General features: G+C 39.8%; 1 protein-coding gene across 23 annotated transcripts in view; it reads right to left on the bottom strand.

Moving 5' to 3' along the window:
* The window catches only part of AFDN (afadin, adherens junction formation factor), a 219471-nt gene that overhangs the window by 130648 nt on the left and 71861 nt on the right, over positions 1 to 16962 (bottom strand). For 16 of the 23 annotated variants that reach the window (XM_075126862.1, XM_048843985.2, XM_048844006.2 and 13 more), the window contains exons 3-6: positions 10764 to 10879; positions 7333 to 7496; positions 3010 to 3170; positions 2023 to 2180 (exon numbers count right to left, since the gene is read on the bottom strand). In XM_075126862.1, the coding sequence (XP_074982963.1) occupies positions 2023 to 2180; positions 3010 to 3170; positions 7333 to 7496; positions 10764 to 10879 (599 nt within the window). The remainder of the gene's footprint in view (positions 1 to 2022; positions 2181 to 3009; positions 3171 to 7332; positions 7497 to 10763; positions 10880 to 16962) is intronic. The other 7 variants (XM_048843986.2, XM_075126868.1, XM_048843999.2 and 4 more) reach the window with 1 other exon arrangement.

Below are 16962 nucleotides of genomic sequence, written 5' to 3'. Positions count from 1 at the left end.
ACATTTCCCAGTGAAGAAAATAATGATGTATGTAAGCTAAGCTGAATCAAGGAGATTTTAAAAAAAGAATTCAAGCAATTCTTTACAGGAAAGTTCAGTTTCATAAAACATTTAGCTAGAATTAGGTTTTCAAGTTATTTCAGTCTAATAGTAAATCACTTCCATATTTAAGTCCACATACTGTAGGCTCAGAAGTGTAGCAAATTCAGATCAGTTAGTGAAGAGTACAAGATATTATCCAACTACATTGACTCTGAAGAGCCAGAAAAGCAAGCCTGCCACATTTATAAGGATACAGCACAAAACAAATCTATAATTATCTATGGAAATCACCAGTCACCTCCTTAAAAACACATGAAAGCATACTAGATATACAAGGAAGAGCCAAGTTTCTGGGGAAAGTTTTCACTTTCCAAATTAATGCTTTTCCACAAGGCTACAAACTTAAAGCAGCAATTTGTTTCTTTGGTAAGACCAGCAAAATCTTTGCTAAAATTCATGCAAAAAAGTCCTTAGACTACATGTTCTCTATTTTAATCATACATAAGGCTTGAAAAATTTATCATCATATGGAATATTTCTTTGGTATACATACAAGATTTAACACACTTCTGCAAAATATAAACTTTTTTTTTCTCCTTAAAACATTAAAATACACTCCACAGCGAACCAAAGAGAAACTGATTCAGTACTATCTTCCTAAACTGCAGGCTTAGGCTGCAGTATCTCTGCAGCTATTCACAGTTCTCTCAAACATCAGAAAAATCAAATAAAAATCTCTAGTCAGCTTCTCTGATGCTATTTAGTCCCATGTGGGAAAACATGAAGCTGTAACGAATCAGTTTCAAGCTGATAATGCCACTGAGAGCTATGAGCATGGCAGTGTTAAACAAAAAACGAAACAAAACAAAAACCAAAAAAAACCAACCAACCCCTAAAGCAGAGCCTGGAGAAGATTAGAGTGACAGGTACTGCTCCCCACTCACAACAACTAGGAGACTAAAAGATGAGCAGAGCAGATCCCCTGCCCTCCACTTCCCACCAAAAACTATGAGTCTTGGGGAAGGCAAGAAGAAAGGAGAAAAGCCTTTTCTCCCTTCTAGCAACTAGAGGAGTAACAGCTTCAAATTTAAATCAGTCAGGTACTAGCCCAGAGGCTGATACACAGGATGGAGCTCACAATCAAAGCCCAGAGGTAGCAACTTATTTCAAATCCCACAACCTCTCCTCACCCCAGCAGCTGGAATGGGCAGATGGAGCTGTATTTTTAATCAGTGTGTTGCCTGTAGACCTCCCTGCTGAAGCTACACCACTCAGCTAATAGGTAAATTAAAGACAAATTCTATATAAAGTTTGATTTTTTTATTCAAATTAATTAAAAGAAACCTATGTCTCATTTTCATATCATCCAATGAGCTGAGGTTGTTGGATTTTTTTAATTAGACATCCTTAAAATATATATTCAACTTCGAAAAGTTAAACACCAAACTGAAATTCAATTTTAGCTTCAGTAACAGCTTTCTTATTATACATTATTGAACAGCATCTGAAAATATCCCAAAATGTAAACTTTATCAGACTTGGACCTGATCCTCCTAACACTTATGAATTGAGTATTCCATTTAGTTCAGTGAAATCAACCATTCACAAAGTTTCTCACAAGTTTAAGTGTTGGCAGGACTGAGGCCTTAATTTATAAACTTTCCTAAAATTTATTTGATATAGTAGCATAAGACCGCAGTATCAATTTAAGTATAAAAATATATTTCCATCAGTTACACATTGCTATGCAACAAAACAGCAATAAAAATGTTGTAAGGTTTTAAAGATTTGTTTAAATTAAAATGAAATTGAATTGCTTAAGAACTACTAACATATCTAAGTGACAAGATACAAGTTCTAAGATTAAAATATCAACAAACTTTGATAAACTATGCTGATTTTTTAAAAGTTGCTTTAAGAAAAAAAAAACCCCTCAAACATAAGCATCAGGAGTATTTTGATGTTAATAGCTTTACTTACCCGAGCAATACAGTAATCCTTGGGATTTTCTTTTTCCAGACCGTACTTCTCCAGTGCTTCAATAACTGCAAAGTCTGCAGTATCTGTAGTGGACAGCAGGATGGTCTTGTATGGTATATTTGGTTTTAAACTGTCTGCATAAATCCTCAGGGTCCCACCTTAAAAAATATATTTAATTACTATTTTATCTGAGGAAAGGGATATGCAACCACAGACTTAAGCATCCTAAACGTTTGAACAGACTTCTTTGGTATACCTTAACACCAAAACTCTACAAATTCCTCCTTTCATAGATTCCATCTCTTGCCCATCCCTACATACAAATGCTGTACCCATCCAAACAACAAAAGCTATCTTTTAGCACATTATACAAAAGGATTCTCATTTGTTACTCTAAATATTTAATTTCGTGTATCTGAGAAAGACTGTGCTTATAAAACACCAGTATACAGCTTCTTCAATATTTCCCTGAGAGATCCATTTCTCCTTCCTTTTAAAGAAAATGCCTGGGATAAGAATGAGCATGCAATCGCTATCAAAAACAAACTGTTTCCCAGAATCCTTTTCTGAAATGTAAACAACGTGAATGGGAAACCACACATTCCAGCAATACATCTTACAACCTTTCTGACAGTTAAATCCAGGTACACAGAGCAGAGTTGTGATAAACAGGGCACTGAAGAGCTTAAATTATCTTAATTTACCTGAATCCCCTAATACTGTCACACACATTGGTACACTGAAGTCCAGGAATTTTACAGGACTAATTTTTACTTAATAGTTTGGCCGTAATTTTTTTTTCAAACTCTAGCCAGTTTTTTTTAAGATGTTACTAGCAACGAGATCAAAGTAAACGATCAGTTACCAAATACAGAAACTGGCTTTAGTATGAGTAAAGAATTGTTGACCATGAGAAAAAGGGCTAACCTTCCTTGAAGTAGAATATCATTAAATTAAAACATACAAGAAGCAAATCTGAACCACTACCTGAATCTGGCCGGCCATCGGAGCTGCGGAACTCCTGCATTCTCTTCTCTAGTTTCTGTTGTCGCCGTCGTTTCATGACTACCTCAGGATTGGATATTGTGCGAGTGAAGCTGGTCTCCGGCATATCTTTGTACACCTCTGCTGCAAGACGAGAATTCTCACTGTCAAATTAATTTAAAGAAAAAGAAAAAAGGAAATATATTGTTCAATACTTTGAAACATCTAAACACATCCTAATTACTACATGAACTATTAAACAATTAGATCTGCACCGTGACAGTCAGAGTACATCACTATACAAGGATAATGTTTTCACTTACCATACCTCTGTTAGAATATTATTCACATGCCTGCGCTCATGTACAATAAATAGTAACCAAGAGTCTTGTATATTAGTACTAGTCACAAAGGCAAGAGAATCAAGGTCTTTTTCTAGAAAAAAAATTTAAATTATGAAATGCTAGTCAGATTTTCACATTTAATTTTATTCTGGTCTGCGGGTGTTTTAGCTCATCTGGAAGCAACTAGAGTTGGTATGTGTTTGCTACTCAACATTCATTTTATTTCATTCAACTTGAATCACAAAACCAAGTTCAAGCAAAATTACGTTAGGGAAGGCTAAAAGGGTTATTTTGAATGTGAAGGCAAAACGACAGAAAAAACATGCAGAGAGAACTCTGGACAAAATAAAACACCTGTATTCTACTAATAATTCAAATGAACAATTAAATCCACTGACATGTCAACCAATAATTTCTTTATATTAATGTAAAAACATTGAAATTGTGCTGAAAAGAAATTGAGTTATTAACTTAAAACTCTGATAGTAATACAGAAGAATACTGTATTGTGGAGCTAAGTTTCCTCTCTACATAATATGCTTAACACATTAAAGGATGTTGATAAATTGGAGATGATTCAGAGAAGAGCCATGACAATGACTAAAGGATTAGAAAACACGCCTTATAGTGACTGACCTCCTTGAGTCTATGTATTTAGACTAACACAGAGAAGGTTAAGGGGTGGACTTGATCACACTCTAGATGTATCTACATGGGGAACAAATATTTAATAATTGGGTCTTCGTTCTAGCAGAGAAAGGCATAACACAATATAATGGCTGGAAGTTGAAGCTAGATGCATTTAGACTGGAAATAAGGTGTAAATTTTAACAGTGAGAGTAATTAATCATTGGAACAATTTACCAAAGGTTGTGGTGGATTCTCCATCACTGGCAATTTTTACATAAAGACTGAATGTTTTTATAAAAGATATCCTCCAGGAATTATTTTGGGGAAGTTCTATGGCCATACAGGAGGTCAGACTATGATTACAATGGTCCCTTCTGGTCTTAAAAAGGTATGAAAACCTCAAAAAGCAAGGCTTTAAAGACTACCAACAGTAGTATATTTCCTCACCCTGAGACATAACTCATCACTACCACAAGCACTATGCACCACAGAGAATGCACCACTAAAACTTGTCTCTGAAAAAAATGCCGGCATTCCATCACCTCCTCCCCAAATCCCACCCACACATCCTGCCTACCCTGCACACAGATCAGGCTCTTCCCTCTAATCCCATTGTCCCTTGTGCACAATTCCATGAACTTATATATACACACACACTCAGGAATATGTCAAAGATCTTGATTGCCATGAAACTATTCAACTGATTCACAAGAAAAGCGTATCTTCTGTGTTGAAGAGCCTGGTTGCCACAAAATGCATGAAGATTCTGGTGTTCTACAAAGTAGCCACAATTTTGTCAAAGATCTCTGATACTAGCCAAACTCATTCCCCATACACAATGTCAGCCCAGAGCTTTATCTCAGAGATCATGTAGTTATTCCTGAAGTTCATAAATTGCATGTAGAAGTTTTCATACCAGATTAAGGTCCATCTAGTCCAGTATCCTGTTTCTGTCAGTGGTCATACCAGATGCTTCAAAATCAAGTGCAAGAAACATCATAATGAATAATTATGAAATAATCTGTCTACAGGTGAAGTTTCTTGCTAACATCAGACAGTAAGTGGCTGGCTTACACCCTGAAGCATGAGAGTTTAGATCTCCCTTTTTATCCTATTCTGATGTGGATGTTAATATCATCCATATAAGTATCCAATCCTTTTTTTAATCCTCAAGCTCTTTGCTTCAGTGATACTTTATGGCAGTGAATTACAGAGCAGTTATCCAGAGTGTAAAACATTATTTTCTTTTAGCAGTTTTAAATTTGCCTCTCCATGATACTGATTGTCCACTGGCCCTTGTATCACGAGAAAGGGTAAATCGGTGTGCCTAATTCACCATCTATACCAGTCATTATTCTGTGTACCTAGTTCATGTTTCTTGGTATTTGACTGTTCTTTAAACAAGTCTTTTCAATCACTCCTCATATGGCAGTTTCACCAGGCATCTATTTCCCCATTCCTTCTCAAACTCTTATTTCTGCTCTATCTTTTTTGTAATAAGATAACCAAAATTGAACATGGTGTTCTGGGTGAAGATGTACTACTATACATACAAAGGAATAATATTCCAGCATTATTTTCTATTCCATTCCTTACACATTCTAATATTTTGCTTCTTCACCAAAAAGTGAGCACTGAGCAAATGTTTTCTTTGAAATGTCCACAATGAGGCTTACGTGAATATACAAGGTGTTTATTAAATTTCTGCAGCAAATAAAGCTGCAAAGCAGGAGCAGGGAGAAAACTGGTGCTTTTAAGTCCCACTGTGAGGTACTTCAGGCTCCTACTGACCGGGGAGAGCTGGGGGAAGGAAAGTACTGTTATGAAGTGAATGACCCCAAATTTTCTATTTAGATGAAAATGTTTGTGCCCAACAAAATATTGGAGGTTCAAAACCTGGGAAAAAGTAAAGAAGAAGAAAAAATTCTGCAGGACACAAGGCAACAAAACTCTGAGGCAACAAAAGAAGAAATTGCTGCTGTCCTCCGAAGATGATGTGGACCGGGGCTCCAAAAGGAAATACAAGCAATGGGTTTGCAGTTGTAGCAGGTAACAATGGCAAAGGAACTTTCATAGCTCCCTCTGGACAAGATAAAATGGGTAGCAAGTAAATAGTTGTGGATTAGAAACATGAGAAATGTTATGGTACACATTTTAAAGAACAGGATTTCAGAACAACAGGTGCGTGAAATTTGACTGAATTAACATTACTAAGAGAACCTTTACTTTTTCATTTCATAGTCTGAAAATTCAAAAGTGTATGCTAATATAACAGTGTATGATTTTGTATTTTAATTTTCCTGTAAAACCTTGATTTATTGGGTTTACAAGTTTTCAGTCTGCAAAGCTGAAGGCAAACATTTTTTAAAATGGGTGCCTAAACTTAGACACCTAAATCTATATTTAAGCACCTAAACAAGTGGATTGATTTTCAAAGTAATCACTTTCTGCTACTTCAATAGGACATGACGGATGGTCAGCACTTTTGAAAATCAGGCATCTTATTTACATGCCTGAATGAGACTTTAGAACCCTAACTTTTGGCATTCATTTCTAAAAGTTTTAATCTTAAGTTTATCACATTGACATACACTACAACACTTAGTTTCTTGGTTATCACAGCCAACATTTTATTTTGTATGTGAGCTCTACAGGGACCTGCCTACATTGCCTTTTGCTCTCCGGTTTTCCCAACAAATCAAGTTCCATACAAGGATGAATAGTGTATGCTCCCTGCACTGTTCCACTGAACTAGGCAGCAATATATGGGGAGTTAGAGATGGAGTTTGCAACTAAAGAACTGCAGGAGCCAGAATCGTAGGCTGGTGAGGTAAGCAGCCTGGAGAAGGGGTGAACACCCAAAGACCAGGGAGTTAAGGAGATGAGCAACTGAAGCGTGCTACAAGCTCTTCCGTTTCCTAACAGAAGCACGTGTGGAGGGGAGAAGGTTCTGAGCTTGATCGCCTGGGCAAGATCCCAAGAGTCAAGGCCCAGAGAGTGGATCCAGGCTACCTGGAGGGCAAAAGGAAAAACTCATCTTTGAAATTAATCATTTTTTAAAAAGTTTCAGAAAAGTATTTTCACCTATGAACAACAGTTGTGGATTTTCGTATGGGAAGAGAGTCAGGATCACAACAAACAATTCTGCTGTGAAATTTACAGGTTGTTGCATACTTTAGGAGTTGCTGCCATTAAATTTGGTCCTACTGTCACAGCCAAATGCTATTTATTTTAAATTATTCCCTCTCCACCCCCAGTGTTAAGTGGTTACTTATGATTTAATTTTTTGAGAGAGGTAATAATACAACTAATTTATAACATAATTAACTCATCAAAATTAAAATAAACTTACAGATCATCTCCATGAAAAGGCCTATCATCTCTATCTGATGCTTGTCGCAATGCCTCTTTCTCTCGCCTCTTCTTTTCTTTCTTTTCTTTCTTTGATAGAGTCCGTTTGAAGTTCTGGATCACTCCCTCTTTTTCTTGTTTTTCAGGCCCATTGCTCTGAGCCTTCTGAAATGAATCAAGTCAAACTGCTTTGGTCACTTGGTCTACTGCAAAGTTGCTGATGATCTCTAATTACATCACAAAGTAGATTTAGTAGTTTAAGTTTGTAAAGCATAACCTAAAACACTTAGTAACGCCATACTGGAAATAGATACAGGAAAAGCAACAACCCCTGCATTACGGGAGGTGGGAAGGGGAAAAAGAGAGAAGGGGAAGGAACCATTAGCAATCAAGCATTTGATTTTTAAGTTATAAACAACTAAAAACATATTCTTCAAAGACTGTCTGAAATGATTACAAACCTTGTAGCCGGTGCAGCCATCTCCCCAACTAACTTACAGTACTTACTGGCATCTTAATTTTACTCTCTTTTATACTTTAAAAGAAATATAAAGTTGGATGCACACTGATTTTTTTTCCCCTTTTATAATATATCCTCCTGTCTTTTTATTTAGAAGGATCTGAAAAAGTTCTTCTCTTCTTTCAAGACACGGCATAGGCTCAATGGCTCTTTGCAGCAGAGGTTATATTTCTTGCAGCTTCTTTTTCTGATAAGATTGTACCCAAGTGCATTTTTGGGGGGAGAAACATAGCATTAACAAGTAATACTAAAACAATATGTCAGAAGCAATCAGTAATAAAAGGCTCCCAGAATGCCTCTGACAAGGAGATCCTTGCAGGCCACTGTGAGTGGCAAGCTCACTAAATTGCTTGGGAACCTTTTGTAAACCTCTTCAATTTTTGATATTTCTAGAAAGGAGATCTGGTGAGGCCAAAACACCTACACAGGGAGGTACTGATTTTCCTCATGGTTGGGCATCAGTATGAATACTAGCTCTCTCCTCTCAGCGTGGGAGGGGATTGATTAAAAGATATGACAACCCTGCCCAGGTGGTAAGTCAAGAGGAGCCAAGCTTGTAGGCACCGCAAGTGGAGTCTGGTGAAAGATGTCAGATAAGTGCATGTAGCCTAACAGGGAGAGGCACTGACACACCGTAGATTGAGGTTTGCGGATGATGCAAGAGATCAGGTTACTCGTTGCCTAAAATCTGTCTGCAGAAACTAAAGCTCTCACAGATATTAAGTCCAGCCGTGCTTCTATAAAATTTTCTGTCCTTGTGCAGGAAAAAATGGATTTGTCTTCGTTTATGCAAACATCTAAGGTGGCAAGGAGGCCCCAAAATAACTCTGTTGCTGATATAATCTCTTGGCAGGATTGGCCTACCAGAAGCCAGTCATCTAGGTATGGAAATACCATATACCCCTAATGTCTCATCTGGGCCACTCGCACTGCAAAAATATTCGTGAACACCCTGGGCACCATCATGAGTTCAAAGGGAAGGACGTGGAATCGGGAGCACTGCTGACCAACCATGAAACACAGGAACTTCCTGTGTGATGGGTGAATGCCCGTGTGACAATATACATCCTTCACATCAAGAGCTGCATACCATGCTCCTTCCTGAAGGGAGGTGATTATAGATGCCACTGTTACCATCCTGATTTCAGCTTTCGGATAAAGTTGTTGAGCTGCCAAAGGTTCAGGATCTGTCTCCGTGCTCCGTCCTTTTTGAAAATTAGGAAATATGGGGAGTAGAGCCCTCTCCCCTGCGACTGAGGAGGGATGCTCTCTATTCCTCCCCGGAATAAAAAGGATTCTGCTTCCTGTTGAAGAATCAGTTGGTGACAAGGGTCCCGGAAGGGGGGTTTGTGAAGAGGGAAGAAGAGATACTCTATGGAGTATCCATGATGGATAATCTGCAGAACTCAACTGCCTATGGTGATCTTGTTCCAACTGTCGGCAAAGAAAGTAAGATGGCCCCCAAAGATGACAAGAGAAGATGTAGGTGGCATCAGTGGTGATACATGGATCTCAACATGCATGTCAAAACCATCCTCTAGCCTGAAGTTGAGAGGATATGGAGGCTGTAGCAGTGGATGGAGCTGAGAAATGAGACCTCTAATCTTCTGTCACTTACAAAGAGGTTCAGGTGGATGCTGGTAGAATGAGGTATGTGAATGGGGTAGTCATAGCCATAGGCTGGCACCCACCAGCAGCCAGCTCCCCGACTTTTCACCAGCACCTCCCACCCACCAACGACCCTACTGCTCAACTCCTACGCCTCCCGCCTGCCATGATCAGCTGTTTCACAGCGTGCAGAGGTACTAGGAGAGAAGGGGAGGACCAGGGATGGGGCATGCTCAGGGGAGGGGGCGGGACAGGGTGGGGACTTGGGGGAAGGAGTCGAGTGGGGACAGGGCCTGGGGTAGAGTGGGGATTTGAGCACCTCCAAGGCCTGGAGGAAGCCAGTGCCTGTGATCATAGCTGAAAGTGCTGTCTCTGGTGTTTCCTACTTGGGGCTGGAGTATAAATCCCCAGGGATTACAAGGTGGATCTTGAGTCCATGCGAGAATGGAGAGACTTGTCTGTCTTTTCATTAAAAAGGTCGGACTTATTGAAAGGGGGAGCGGGTGTCTTGGATAGTATTTTGGACCTCAGACTCAGACTTTAAGGCAGGGGTCTCAAACTCAATTTACCTTAGGGCCAGTGCCAGTCCTCAAATCCTCCCAGCGGGCCAATAATGTCACTCATGCTGCCCAGAATCCACCCCCAAAACTGCACCCCCCCCCATCTGCCTAAGGTTCTGGGAGGGAGTTTGGGTCCGGGGAGGTGGTCTGGGGTAGGGGATTGGGGTGCAGGCTCTGGGATGGAGTTTGGGTGCTGGGTGCACGCTCTGGGCTGCGGCGGGGTGCAGTTTCAGGCTCTGGGAGGGAGTTTGTGTGCGGGGGTGTGTGGGAAGAGGGTGCAGGCTCTGGGAGGGCGTTTAGGGCAGGACGGGGGTACAAGGATATTAAAGCAGTTCTACACAGTCTACACTGTCTGCCAGTGGATTTTCTGGTAATATTTAAGTGGTTGTTTTGGCCTTTAAAGTCCTAAGTTTGAGAGAGTAACTAACTCTCGTCATGCCATACTTCCACAGTTGGAAGTAGCAAAAACGCTCAAACTGGGATCCCAATGGTGTAAACCAGAAGGGGCTACTGGCAAGGAATTCTTTGTTAGATCTTCACAGCTTTAAAATTCAGTCTCTCTGTACTGTTAGCAGGTTAATGTAAGTTATATTGAAGCACTTAAGATATTTTTAACTTATGATATGAACAGGTACACTTTTATTAATCTAAATAAATATTTATTGAATTTGAACAAGTCACAAAATCACAATAGCACTTTCCTAAGAACTAAAACCATCACCACCACCTTGCATATTACCTTACCTTTGGAGGAAGTGTATCATTTTCATTCTTAAGAACAAACCTCCCCTCTCGGTCATCTTTGTTCCAATTTAATTGTACAACAAGAGGCTTCTCATCTATATATAATCTTCTTTCTTCTTCAAAATATGAAAGAGAAAATTGATAACTAATGGTTATTCAGCATCTCAAGATTCAACACAATTATGGTATGTTACTTTCGCTTAGTCAGAGTTGACAAATTGAGGATTAAACTGATTCTCTCTTTAAAGAAAGGTTTGCTGTGCAGGCAGGTCTCCTTATGCTTTTCTGCAGCTACGGATGCAGAATTCAAACTACTGGGCTTCTCAATGCAAGGAGCTATGCCTTTTCCAGTGACTAACAGGTTAATTTTTTACTCCTGTAGCTGCACAAACTGAAGATCCATTGTAAGTAGATCTGTGGATCTTGTAGGACGGAGACAGTGAAATTTGGGAAGCACAAACTCCCCATGTGTAACTACAAGTGGAGCACATAGCAATATCTACAGATAAGAATGCCTAAAGCAGTGATTCTCAACCAGGAATCCAAGGCCGTGAGCAGGTTTCAGGGGGGCCGCCTAGCAGGGCCAGTGTTAGACTCGCTGGGGCCCAGGGTAGAAAGCTGAAGCCCCATTGCATGGAGTTGAAGCCTAGGACTTGAGGGCTGAAGCTGAAGCCTGAGCAATATAGTTTTGCAGGGGCCCCATAGCATGAGGTGCTGGCGCTTGCTATCCCCTAACGCCAGCCCAGGCTTTTATATGCAGAAAACCAGTTACTGTGGCACAGGTGGGGCGTGGAGTTTAGCATGTTGAGGGGGCCTCAGAAAGAAAACGGTTGAGAACCCTTGGCCTAAAGCACTGTCATTTTAAAAGACCTTTTAACTTTTTCAAACATTCACCTTTTAGACTGAAATTTACCCAATCTGCACAAACACAAATATGTTTAGGAAGGTTGAACAAAAATAAACCAAGCCATTCTAGAGTATGAAAAAAGTGAAAAAATCCACTATGCACATATATAAGGGGGCAGAGCTCAAACTGCACATGAAAGCTTAACTTAAAAAAGTTTGAGAACCACTGGTCTAAACTTATGATTTCTTAGAACATAAAATAAAAAATAAAATATGCTGAATCCACAAGCTTCTATACAAAACGGAGTTAAAAGTTGCTTTTCTATAGAAAGACAAAATTGGGGGGAGGCCGGAGGGAGAAGAGAAGTGTGGGGAGGAAACATCTAACTTTTGAGGTCAAATTTTATCAATATGCCACAATAGGTCATGTACTGTATTAACAGGGTGACCATCTGTCCCATTTTTAAAGGGACAGTCCCATTTTTTGGGACTTTTTCTTATATAGGAGCCTATTCTCCCCCACGCTGGTCCCGTTTTTTCACAGTTGGTATCTGGTAACCCTATGTATTAAGGGCTTGACCATGTAGGGGATCCAGGAGCTGTGCAACAGACCGGCAAAGTCACCACAGGTTTTGGGACCCAGCCTCTGACTCCAAGACACACCATCATGTATCTCATCATCAAGATCATCCATTGAGCCCGAGTGGTCTCATACTCCTATTTTATATTTTCTCCCTAGCTAGGCTCTGATTGGCTCAGTTTCAAACTGAGTATTATTTATGACTCTACCCATCTTCAAAACCCACTTTCCAGCTTATAGAAAAACAGCGATCTGCCCAGCGACTACCAGCCCTGGCTTCTGGATGGTTTGGGGCACTTGAAAGGAGCCTTGCTCCGTCTCCTTGCATGTGTTCACCAATACAGATATAAACAACACAGAAATTCATTAATTTCTCAACTGCCTTCTGCTCTGTTTTATTTATACTGCAGTGAAATTACAAGAGCAGAAATCTTGGATTGTTCTTTTATTTTTCTGGGGTAGGGTAGGGGTTATGTAACAAGGGACAAAGAGCAGAATGTGCAGCTAGACAGGAGGAACACTGGTGTCAAGGCAGGACACTGTGGGAAGAAGGTATAATATTCGTCAGCATGCAGCCTCTAGTGTTGATTTCAACACCTGGGACTTAGAAGGAAAAAACTGCCATGGCTGCAGGTCATAAAGACCCTATTTGGGAATCTTTTAAAGGAATTCCTATACCTCTGGGTAAGAAAGGAACACATGCCAAATGTAAACAATGCAACAAAGAGATACAAGGCCTGGCTGTCAGAATGAAACATTTTAGAAATGCTCCTCAGAAGGCAATACTTTGAAGATGATTATGAGGACATGTCTGAACAATTTGGATCAACTTGTTAGTAAATGTATTTTTGCACCATTCTTATGTACCGCCTTCCATGTCTTACTATCTTAGTAAATGATAAACTTAAATTATTGTATGCGGTGTTGTAGCTGTGTTGGTCCGAGGATATTAGAAAGACAAGGTGGGTGACGTAATATCTTTTATTGGACCAACTTCAGGTGTAGCTAGAAAGCTTCTCTCTCTCACTAGAAATTGGTTTAAAAAGATATTGATTGCCTCATCCACCTTGCCTCTCTAACTTATTGTCATAAATTTGTGTTTTGGGTGGATTACTTGCTTATGAATTTCAAAATGTTTGTGTTCAAAATATTAGTTTATTAGGCACATTAGTTTGTGGTGGGACCGTTTGTCAATTACATTTTTACTGTTACTTCTGAAATGGATTTTTATTGATCAGTATAATCAAACATTCTAGGTAAAGATTTTCTGTTTAAAAAGTAAAGTTTTATTAGGGATTTATGAATTTTAACATTTGGAAAAAGTGGTTTTTTTCCAAGCTGTTTGGTATGTTGCTAGAAATAAAAGTTTTTAACAGATTTAGATAATTCATATGATTTATTATTTTTCCTATAAAACTGGGTTTAGAAAAATTACCATTACATAATGGTACAAATCCCCTTTTTTAAAAAAAGCAGTGCACTGAGTAATAGTGAGTGAATGTGATGTTACTTTGTTTCAAGGTCGAGCTTAGACATAAGGGGTTACGAACATGCATGATCTGCAACGTCTACAACTTCAGAGACACAGAAGTGCTGCAACTAAACATAAATCAGTAAATTACCTTATAAAAAAAAAACCACCACACTTTCATCATCATCCAGTAAAAATCAGGACCAGCAAATTCCAGCAATACTGCTTGGTTCATTTGTGCAACAAATTCTCCTCTTCATCTTGTTCAGAACAAACATTTCATTGATGTGGTTCAATTATTATGACCAGACTACACTCCAACCAGCAAAGCAAACATTGCTGGAAGGTTGCTGGATACAGCATATGAGAAGGAAATTGAACAGTGTGCAGAAAACATTGATGGTAAATTTGTTGATCTAAGTCTTGATGGATAAAGCAATATACAAAAAGATTCAATACATGCTTGTGCGACAAGAAGATGAGGTTGTCTATCTTACAGAAACATCCGATACATCAGGAAATGCCCATACAGAAGAATGCTTAAAAGAAATAGCAGTAAAAGCTATAACAAATTGTGAACAAAAATTCAAGTATATAGCTTTGTCAGACAATGCTGCAGATGTAGCAAAGATGAGGAGAAATCTAGAAGAAGAAATTAAGGGAACCTGAAACTTAAAACATATGGATGCCATGCTCACTTGATGCATCTTTTAGCCAAAGACTTAACTACAGCTCTAGGAATAAAAGAAAATGTTGCTGAAATTGTAAAACACTTCTGTAACAGCCACTTCGCTTCAGGCTTCACTGAAGAGAGCAAGAGGATTCAATCTAATTCTCCCCAAGATGTATGCTGGAATTCAGTGGTCGACTGTGTTGAGCTATTTATTAAGAACTGACCTATTCTCATTACAATTTGTGAAGAAAATCGTGACAAAAACAGATGGAACTATCACACGCAAAGCAGTCAACTTTGATGCTAAATATGAGAAGGTCACTCGCCTTCTGAAGTAACTCAGGTTCTTTGAGATGTGTCCCTCTGTGGGTGCTCCACTTCAGGTTTCAGTGCGTCCCAGCACCGTCAATTGGAGATTTTTGGTATCAGTCTCTGGTCAGTGTGTGTGCGTGCAGTAGCAGCCTCGTGGTGCCACTGGTGCCTCATCTAACATGCGTACGGCCCAACCCCTTCAGTTCCTTCTCTACTCTGGAGTGTTTAACTCGTACTCCAAACTAGATGGGAGGAGAGCGAGTAGTGGAGCACCCACAGGGGGACACATCTCGAAGAACCTCAGTTACTGCATAAGGTGAGTAACCCTCTCCTCTTCTTCAAGTGCTGTCCCTGTGGGTGCTCCACTTCAGGTGAACATAGAGCAGTGCCCTTATGAGGACAGAAGTGTCTTCAGAGTTGTCTGAGCTTGAATCGAGAGTAATTGCAGAGTGGCTCTTGAATGTGTGTTCAGAGGCCCAGGTCACCACCCTGCAGATGTCTAGAACGGGTACATTGTGTAGGAATGCTATGGAGGTAGCTAAAAGTCTTGTCAAGTGGGTTCTGATGCCCAAAAGGTCTTCAGTGTTGTGTAGAGAATAGCACATATGGATACAGCTGGATATCCATTTAGATAATCTTTGCGTAGATATGACAGAGCCCTTTCATCATTCTGTTGTTGACACAAAAAGTCTAGGTGATTTTCAGAAGGGCTTTATTATGTCCAGATAAAAGGCTATGGCATGACAAACATCTAATGTGTGTGGGATTGCCTCTTGAACATTAGTGTGTGGTTCTGGATGAAATGTAGGTAAGTGAATTGGTTGGTTGAGGTGCAACGAAGACAATATTTTGGGCATAAATTCAGGATGTGTTTAAGTTATCCTTGAAGAAAATAGTGTATGGGGAGTGAGCCATGAGAGGCCCTATCTCACCGACTCTGCACGTGGATGTAATGGCGACCAGGAATGCCACTTTCATAGATAAATGAAGTAATAAGCATGTGGCTAAGGGTTCGAATAGGACTCTGGTGAGACTTCTGAGCACCTGATTTAAGTCCCATGCTGGCGTGGGTTCTCAGATGTCCAGGTACATGTTCTGTATTCCAGTGAGAAATCGCTTAGTAATTGGGTGAACGAATATTGAAGTACCATGTACCTGCTGATGGAAAGCCGTGATGGCAGTAAGGTGAACTTTAAGTGAGCTTGTAGCAAGCCCTGAGTTTTTTAGGGATAATAAATATTCCAGAATTAGTGGCAACGGTGCCTGGCTTGCAGATATTTGTTTGTTCTGGCACTATATGAAGAGTCTTTTCCATTTTTGGAGGTAAGTAGGCTATGCGTGTTGGGTTTCCTGCTGTTTAACACCACTTGTTTTACTTATTCTGAGCAGGTTAGTTTGTCGTGGTGGAGCCATGAAGAAACCACACCTTCAGGTGAAATTTCTCCTGGTCTGGATGGAAGACTTGATCATTGTCCTGAGAAAGAAGATTCCGTAGGCGAGGGAGAATGAACAGATTGCCATGCATGTTAGGTAAGGGAACCATGTCTGTTCAGGCCACATCAGGACTATGAGTATTATGTTGGCCTTGTCAGTTTGTATTTTGTGTATTGCTCTGGAGATTAACTGTATTGGTGGGAATGCATATAGAAGAGGAGCGTTCCATCTGATAAGAAAAGCGTCCCCTAGGGATCATGACCCTAGTCCTGCTCGTGAGCAAAATCTTTGGGCATTTCTTGTTTAGTAATGTCACAAACAGGTCTATGTGTGGGGATTCCCACTTGTGGAATATGTGTTGTGTTATTCCATTGTTCAGTTCCCATTCATGCTCTTGGGAAAACTGTCTGCTTAATGTATCCGCTATCTTTCTGTCGACCCAGGAGGTATGCTGCTGAAATAGCTATGTTGTGTGTTATGCACCAATTTCATAGTTTTAAAGCCGCTGTGCACAGGGAGTGGGAACATGCTCCACCCTGTCAGTTTATATAGAACATACATTCAATGTTGTCTGTCAAGACCCTTATTGTTTGCTTCGTATAATAGGGAGGAAAAGTAGGCACAAGTTGTGGATTGCATATAATTCGAGCGGGTTCATGTGGAAATGTGTTTCCGTGGGGGACCACTTGCCTTGGATTGTATGTATGTTCAGGTGAGCTCCCCATCTGATCAGCGAGGCATCTGTTGTGATTTATATGGATGGTGGAACCTGTTTAAATGGGATACCTGAGCAAACATTTATTGGATTTGTCCACCTTTGTAGTGATTACAGCACCTCTGGGGTTGGTGTGAGTCTTTTGTTTAAACTGTGCTTTTGTGGTAT

This window comes from Caretta caretta, chromosome 3 (genome assembly GCF_965140235.1).
Source record: "Caretta caretta isolate rCarCar2 chromosome 3, rCarCar1.hap1, whole genome shotgun sequence".
Taxonomy (NCBI): Eukaryota; Metazoa; Chordata; order Testudines; family Cheloniidae; genus Caretta; species Caretta caretta.
Note: the sequence above shows the minus strand (reverse complement) of the source record. Positions and strands in the feature narration are given on the sequence as shown.